Genomic DNA, 7,974 nt, shown 5'->3' with positions numbered 1-7,974 from the left:
AGAGTGAGCAGGGAAGGTTAACCCAGAGGGCAAGCCTGCTGGCTCACTTGCATAAGCTGATTATACAGATAAGAACCTGCATTCCTCATTGATCAAGTCAGAGGGACAGATTGCAGCCCTTAATGAAAGGAGAATAGATGACCCATGTCTACATTTATGCAGTCTGCAGATGTTAATCTCCATGACAAGATCTTGAGAAGCTGCCAACTCCCACAGCTCAGGCACTCTGAATTGCCTGCAAACTGCAGACTTTCAAGAAAATAACTTCTTGCTTCTGCTGTTCCTTCTCCAGTGGAGCTTTCTTGGAAGGTTTGCCCCTCCACAGCCTCCTCTGAAAGGTCTGAGCTGCTTTAGCCAGGAGGTAGAACAGAAACCACTTTGCCAGCTGGTACTGCCATGCAGTTGCACTGTGCTGAGCTTTGTTTTCCCAGGCAGACCATGGCCAGAGTGCCCTGGTGGCCTTTAGCTCCTGAAGTTGAATAACATAAAATTTAAAAAAGGTGCTGCTGCCTACCCTGAGAAACACAAGGGAAGGCTCTGGGTCTACCTGTCTTATGGAATCCCAGAGTGGTTTGGGTGGGAAGGGACCTCAAAGCTCTGTCAGTTCCAACCCCCCTGCCAGCAGCAGGGACACCTTCCACTAGACCAGGTTGCTCAAAGCCTCATCCAGCCTGGCCACAAACACTTCCAGGGAGGAGCAGCCACAGCTTCTCTGCCCAACCTGGGACACTGGCTCATCACCCTCACACCAAACAATTTCTTCCTCACATCTCAGCTCCATCTCCCCTCTGCCACTTTCAAGCCATCACCCCTTGTTCTCTCACTCCCTGCCCTTGGCCAAAGTCCCTCCCCAGCCTTCCTGGAGCCCCTTCAGGTACTGGGAGGCCACTAGAAGGTCTCCCCGGAGCCTTCTCTTCTCCAGGCTGAGCAGCCCCAACTCTCTCAGATGTCAGTGCTCAGCTGGATGAGATATCCTCAGCTGTATAAGATGGATCACCAGTACCCAGGCTTGAGTTAAAATTGCCTGAACAAACTTGTGTACTTGCTTAAATAGGAATTCCCTTTCCAAGCCAGCAAATGTGGTTTTTTACAGTAATGATTACACTGGCTTGTGGAAAGGAAACCTGCACTTTCTGCCGAGCTGTTTGCAATCCCAGCTCAGGCCAGATAAGCACGTAGGAGGAACACAAAACAAAATTTATGTGCTAGCCTTAGAGGCATTTTTTGTTGCTGTTCATTCAAAGAACAGCCAGTGCCAGCAGGAGTTCTGCTGAGTATTCCCATTCTCAGTGTCTGGGGGAAAGCAGCTTCAACTGGGGTGATGCTTTTAACTGATGATAGAAAGCTTTGAAGGAGAGAGACTGCATTAATCAGGAGGCAAATTCACGGGGTGCAAGCACTTCTTTTTCACTTAGGGAGCTCTACAGCCTTCTCTTGATCTCTTTACTACTGTGCCCAGATCTAATTCTGGTGTGTGCTGTTTATATAAGCAAGCAGATGAGAGTCAACAGCTTGGAGCTTCCAGGTTAGGACGCTACAAAATATTGAGAGGTGACAGTAAGTAAAGGAAACCCACATCTGTGGGTTTGACCACCTTGTCTGAAAAGCTCAGACTTAGAAATAAACAGCTCTTTTCTTCAGCTGTAGTCTCAGAAGTCCAGCACTTGGTGTTCAACACCGAAGCTAAAGGAGAAATCAGGTATTTGCATCTCATAGCACCTCAGGTCACTAAAGCTGGAGGTCTCAGACACGTTGCTTTGAAGTGGTGGGAAGAGAATTTAGAAGCTTGTAAGGTTTGAGCTCAGAAATCCCAAATGCTCTCAAATGTCCAATGAATCGTCTCAAATCCCCTGGGCATCGCTGAGATGTAGATTATGCAGCAGCTCTGGGTTAAGTTTTCTGAGCTGCCTGTGAAAGGAAATACGTTGTTTTGTTGGGACTGTTTTCCTCTAGAGCAGCTCTGACATACTGCAAGGGTATTACTGGGAAGAACTTCTTCACCCAAAGGGTGGTCAAGCACTGGAAGGGGCTGCCCAGGGCAGTGGTGGAGTCACCTTCCCTGGTGGGATTGAACAGACGGGCAGACGAGGTGCTGAGGGACATGGGTTAGAGGTGGAATTGGCAGTGTTGGGTTTATGGTTGGACTCAATCATCTCAAAGGGCTTTTCCAACCACTACAATTCTTAAAAGTTGAAGACCTCATCTTTTGGTGGAGGGAGAGAGTAGCAGGAGGTGAAAGAGGGGATGTTTTGTGTGGTTTTTTTTCTTTAACTGTCTCGTTTTTGTTCTTTAACCATCTCCAGTGGCCAGGAGGAGTTGGCTGCTGTAGTGTTGTCTTAAATCTGAGGGCTCTGCAGCATCTGGGTGTGGTTGGAGCACTTTGTAGTGAAGTCTAATGAGGTTGCCCAGCTATAAGGATACAGAGTTGTAACCTCATCAGGTTTGTTCTCCTAGTTCAGAGGCAACCCAAGGCTGCACGTTCAGGTGCAGGCTCCTTATGGTGGCTCCATGCAGAATCACCAGGCGTTGCTGTCTCATTAATGACTGATTGTATTTACCTCCAGCAACTTCACCCAGCTGCCTTTTCAGCTCTGTGCTCTATCCTCCTCTACTGATGATACAAGTCCTGTGCTTCCCAATTGTGCAACCCACCCTCAGAGATTGCTAAAACTGGTTTTGTTTGTAGCTTGCTTCATTGTTCGTGGGACAGCTTTAAGGTAGCACAGGTAGGACATAAAATGGATGCCACAGGACCTGCAACCTGCCTGGGTGCTGCTGTGTGAGGCAGGAGCTAAAACAAGGGACAGATTTCCTGCACCTGAAGTCAAAGGTTGAGGTTTCATTGGACGTCAGGTGATTTTTGAGGGACAGGGCGCTTCAGAAGTGCTGTCTTGTGTGTTTAATTGCAAGAGTGTTGGTACAACATCGTTGTGTAGGCTTACTGTGCCACCCAAGAAAGGAGAGGTGCAGGGAGAGGGAGGGGAGGCAGAACACTCAAGTTCTGTTGAAATACAGGAGCACCTGCAATTATGCAAAGTAAAAGATTGAGCAAAAACAGGCACCATTTGGAACAAGACAGGCACTGAAATAGGAGTCCAGAGAGGTGATGAGACCTCCATCCTTGGTGGTGTTCAGAGACTTGGTAGAACATGGCCCTAAGCAGCCTGATGTAATTCCAGAGCTGGATTTCACTTTAAATTTGACCCTGCTTTGAGCAGTACTGCAGGCTGAATGTCCTCCCTTGTGCCCTTCCAGCTAAAGCTATCTCATGGCTTTGTGAAAGTAGAGTTGATGTTTAAGTGGCCTACAGCTGTGTGCTCCCACTGGGAGCTGGCATCTGGATGTTTCTGTATGATGCCGTGGATATTAAATGCCTTGGGGCCTTCATATAATTAATTACCTGTTGAGCTTTCCCATCATTGTTCATAATCAAGAAAAGTCAAACAGGTGGGAATAGAGTGATAACAATTCAAAGGAACATGTTGTCTCATCCTTGCTTCTCTGCATCATCATCCATCAGTGATATCTTGGGGGTTGGTCTCTTCTCCCAAGGACCAAGGGACAGGACAAGAGGAAATGGGCTGAAGTTGTGGCCAGGGCAGTTGAGATGGGATGTGAGGAAGAATTTCTTTGCTGCAAGGGTTCTGAGGCATTGGAAGGGGTTGCCCAGGGCAGTGGTGGAGTCCCCATCCCTGGAGGGATTGAAGAGTCGTGTAGACACAGTGCTGAGGGACATGGGTTAGTCATAGGGGACTGGTCAGTGTTGGGTTCATGGTTGGACTCCATGAGCTTCAAGGGCTTTTCCAATCCAGGCCATTCTGGGATTCTGCTGCATTTCCTCAGGATTTCTCCTTTGTGTTCACACAGGGCCAGGTGTGAAGGCTCCAGAAGAACGGACAATTGAGTACTTGGAGGAGGTAGCAATTGGCTTTGCCAGAGGACTGGCCAACAGGACTGTCTCTGCCAAAAGATCCAAAGGGCTGATGCAGAGTAAGTCTGTGGGGGTTGTAGCCGAATCCCAAGGGACTGCAGTGAGTATAATCTCAGGGGTGTGTTTGTGCTCCTCCTTAGTTCCATTTTCCAAGCAAAGTGGCTGAGTTTCAGGTGCACATTTCAGATGTGCAACATTCACATCTCGACTCTTGGGTAACTTCCAGGTTAATCATTTAAAGGCTGATGGTGCCATTAGTGCTGTGCTGAGCCGTGTTTTGTCCCATCTTGCAGTGATAACAGACTATGCCATGGCTCTCCCGTTTGTCAGGCGGCAAGTCTACAAGACAGTGGAGAGCAAAGTTCAGAAGCAAACCAAAGGACTCTACCCTGCTCCACTAAAGATCATTGAGGTAACTCCCACTGTGAGGCCCAAGAAACTCCAGTGATGGTGGATCTGTGGGTTGATGTGGTAACAGACAGAGGGAAGGTGGTTCCTTCCTCCTAGTCAAGCCCTACATCCTGATCTTCACAGACAATCAGTCTTGATGAACACCAGCTGTGTGGTGTGTTGAGCAAGTGTGATAAAATTCAGAATAGCTTCTCAGAATATGATCACCAATTTAGGTGGTACTGGTACCAGTAAGGGGAAGATCAAGAATCCCAGTTGAAGAAAGGCTTAGCTGGAATATTTTGTCCATTAAACTTTCAGCTGCAGGTTTTCCAAGTTCTAAAGAGTAGGGTTGACCTGTTTGAAGCCAGGAGAATATAAATTACCATTTCATAGCCCTAACCACACAATACTTTAGAAGTTAGTCCCCTGAGTTCCACAGGGGAACATTGTATTACTCCCAGGCACTGCCCATGGTTGAAATTTTCCTTTAAAATTAACTTTTCACTATTTAAGTCATTGCCAAGATTTCTCTAACACCTGTGAATGCCCCTTCTGACTCTGAGAGCAATCACATTACAGGAGCACTGTCCTACTGGAAAAAAAAAACATTCCCAAAACCACAGGGTATGTGTAAAAATGAACCCAGCAGAAAATTCCTTGTGCTAGAAGGACGGGGTGACTCGTAGCTCTGCTTTCAACAGCACGGACAGGACCCAGGGAGTCTGGAGTGTGCCTTGAATATTAAGGAGGGGGGTCACTGGTGAAAAGAGGAGGTGCAGCTAAACAAGTAATCTCATGAAAGCCTCGCTGTTGGCAGCCAGGACTCAACAGCAGAGTGTCCTTATTGTCCTTTGATTAGGTTGTGAAGACGGGTCTGGATCAGGGGCGTGACGCTGGGTACCTGACTGAGTCCCAGGTAAGGAGCTGAGATCCCCCGTAGTCGTCGGTAAGTCGTGGAGTTGGGGGTGTGATGGGATTTGTTGAACCACACACAAAGGACAATATCCATCAGGCTGCTCAAAGTGGTGTCTTGTTCCCTCCTGTCCCTTCTCCTGGCAGTGGGGCTGTGAAAAAGGCCTGTCTTGAGCAACACAACTGTTTGTCCAGATTCTTCATCTGTGAAAACAGTTTGTGCCTCTTCTCATTCCTGTCTGTGTTGGGCTTTTTAAGTGAAGAGGAACCAGATGGAGTTCACTGATCTACATTTCACGTAACAGGACTTGGATTTCTCTGTGTGCCTGTTGCTTTTTCTGATTGTCACATGGGACAGGTCACCTGCAGGTGTGGGTCTAGTGCTCTCGGTCTCATCAGTGTTTTCAGGCACTTTGCTCCAAACAGATAATCTCCTCCAAGAATTAAGTTCCATTTTTACCAACGTTCTGTTAACTCTCTCACCTTTTTTCACCATCGTCTTTGTTCAGGGTGTTGATTCTCAGGGTGGTCAGACACTGGAATAGGTTGCCCAGGGTAGTTGTGGCTGCTCCTCCCTGGAAGTGTTGAAGGCCAGGTTGGATGAGGCTTTGAGCAACCTGGTCTAGTGGAAGGTGTCCCTGCTGCTGGCAGGGGGGTTGGAACTGGATGAGCTTGAAGGTCCCTCCAACCCAAACCAGTCTATGATTCTATGATTCTACTCTTGTTTTGCTGTTCATCCCGTTTTCTAGTCCAGATACTTTGTGCTGGTCCTTTTTCATCCATTTTGGATGCTTCTGAAAATGAAGTGGGGTTTTTTTCAGTAGTAGTTTCTCAGAATTCTGTGATTCTACAGTGATTGATGCTGTTCCTCCTGGTTGGCTGATCAGAATTGAAGTTCACGTGTGGCATTAAGTGCACATGTGGAGATGTACTCACCAGCAGCTGGCTTATGTGTGACCCTTTTATTCATAGAATCCCAGACTGGTTTGGGTTGGAAGGGACCTTGAAGCTCATCCAGTCCCAACCCCCCTGCCAGCAGCAGGGACACCTTCCACTAGACCAGGTTGCTCAAAGCCTCATCCAACCTGGCCACAAACACTTCCAGGGAGGAGCAGCCACAGCTTCTCTGCCCAACCTGGGACACTGGCTCACCACCCTCACACCAAACAATTTCTTCCTCACATCTCAGCTCCATCTCCCCTCTGACACTTTCAAGCCATCACCCCTTGTTCTCTCACTCCCTGCCCTTGGCCAAAGTCCCTCCCCAGCCTTCCTGGAGCCCCTTCAGGTACTGGGAGGCCACTAGAAGGTCTCCCTGGAGCCTTCTCTTCTCCAGGCTGAACAGCCCCAACTCTCTCAGCCTGTCCTCATAGGAGAGGTGCTCAGTTCTGGTGACAAGGTCCTGGTCTGAGATGGAGCTGTCTGTCTCCTACCTTAACACTGACCTCCTGGCTACACCCCATCTCTTCTGGTTATGCATTCCACCCACGTTTGGTCTGGTGCTGAATAAAAGGCTTGGGATACTCTGTTCCTTGCAGAAAAGAATGAATGTTGGGTTTTGTTTTGTTTTGGTTTGTTTTTTCTCTGAGAATAGCAGCAGGATGGAGATCTTCCCAGAACATTTGAAAGAATAATAAGTATCATTCTCATGTCTTTTTTAATGCCTCCCTTTTTCTCCTAAGATCAGAGACTTGCAGATTCTCTTCCAGGCTTTGTGTTTCTGATATTTTCACAAGCTTTGAACTCACAGGACCGTGGTGAAGGAAGATACAACCTGCTCTGAGCTCCATGGCCTTGGCAGCTTTCCTTAGCTGACTTGGCTCAGCCAGTGCTAGTTTTCTGTCACCTTACTCTGTCTTTTATCTTCCTGACTGCTTTTCCTGGTTCATGCTGAGTGCTGGGAGGTTATAAAGGCCTTTAATTTTGTTGCCTGTCTATGATCCACTGAAAATAGTATCAGGCTACTGCTGTCCATGAGAATTGGCCTGTTGAAAGGTTTTTCTTGAAGCCTGAGGGCAGCGGACTTTCAGCTGGAAGCCACTGAGCCAATGACCTTGGCTAGTGCAGGGTGCACATGGGGGAGAAAGGGAAGTAGAAGTGGCTTCTGCATTGATCTCAGAGGACATCAAGGCAGCAGGGTCACTTCTGGCTTACAATCACACCCCTGAACTGCCAGGGAATGCTTCTCCCAAAGCTGTGCTGGGAGGGTGGGGATGAGCTGTGAATCACAGGATCCCAGAACGGCCTGGATTGGAAAAGCCCTGGAAGCTCATGGAGTCCAACCATGAACCCAACACTGACCAGTCCCCTATGACTAACCCATGTCCCTCAGCACTATGTCTACACGACTCTTCAATCCCTCCAGGGATGGGGACTCCACCACTGCCCTGGGCAACCCCTTCCAATGCCTCAGAACCCTTGCAGCAAAGAAATTCTTCCTCACATCCCATCTCAACTGCCCTGGCCACAACTTCAGCCCATTTCCTCTTGTCCTCTCACTTGGGCCTTGGTTGATTCAATGGGTAAGAAGGAGATGGACATGGAAATACTGTGGCTGTTCTTGTTCCCTGGCAGAACTTCTCCCCATCCAGACATGAGTGTCAGAGGTACACAATCACCCAGATGCTTTAAATTATATTATTTATGGGAAAGGGCATTGAAGAAGCTATTTCCTGCTGCTTTCTGGCAGCCCATATGGAAGGTCACGGTGTAAAGTGGGAAGTGACCATTAAAGGTCA

General features: G+C 48.1%; 1 protein-coding gene across 1 annotated transcript in view; it reads left to right on the top strand.

The window, feature by feature from the left end:
* HADHA (hydroxyacyl-CoA dehydrogenase trifunctional multienzyme complex subunit alpha) overlaps nt 1–7,974 on the top strand; it is a gene marked incomplete at both ends in the record, with an annotated part of 16,810 nt that overhangs the window by 2,081 nt on the left and 6,755 nt on the right. The window contains 3 exons of the mRNA XM_010167699.1: nt 3,868–3,990; nt 4,225–4,343; nt 5,184–5,240. Of these exons, the coding sequence (XP_010166001.1) occupies nt 3,868–3,990; nt 4,225–4,343; nt 5,184–5,240 (299 nt within the window). The remainder of the gene's footprint in view (nt 1–3,867; nt 3,991–4,224; nt 4,344–5,183; nt 5,241–7,974) is intronic.

The sequence above is a fragment of the Antrostomus carolinensis genome, unplaced genomic scaffold, assembly GCF_000700745.2.
Source record: "Antrostomus carolinensis isolate BGI_N321 unplaced genomic scaffold, ASM70074v2 scaffold19755, whole genome shotgun sequence".
NCBI classification, from domain to species: domain Eukaryota; kingdom Metazoa; phylum Chordata; class Aves; order Caprimulgiformes; family Caprimulgidae; genus Antrostomus; species Antrostomus carolinensis.
The sequence above is the reverse complement of the archived record's forward strand: the minus strand, read 5'-3'. Positions and strand labels throughout refer to the sequence as shown.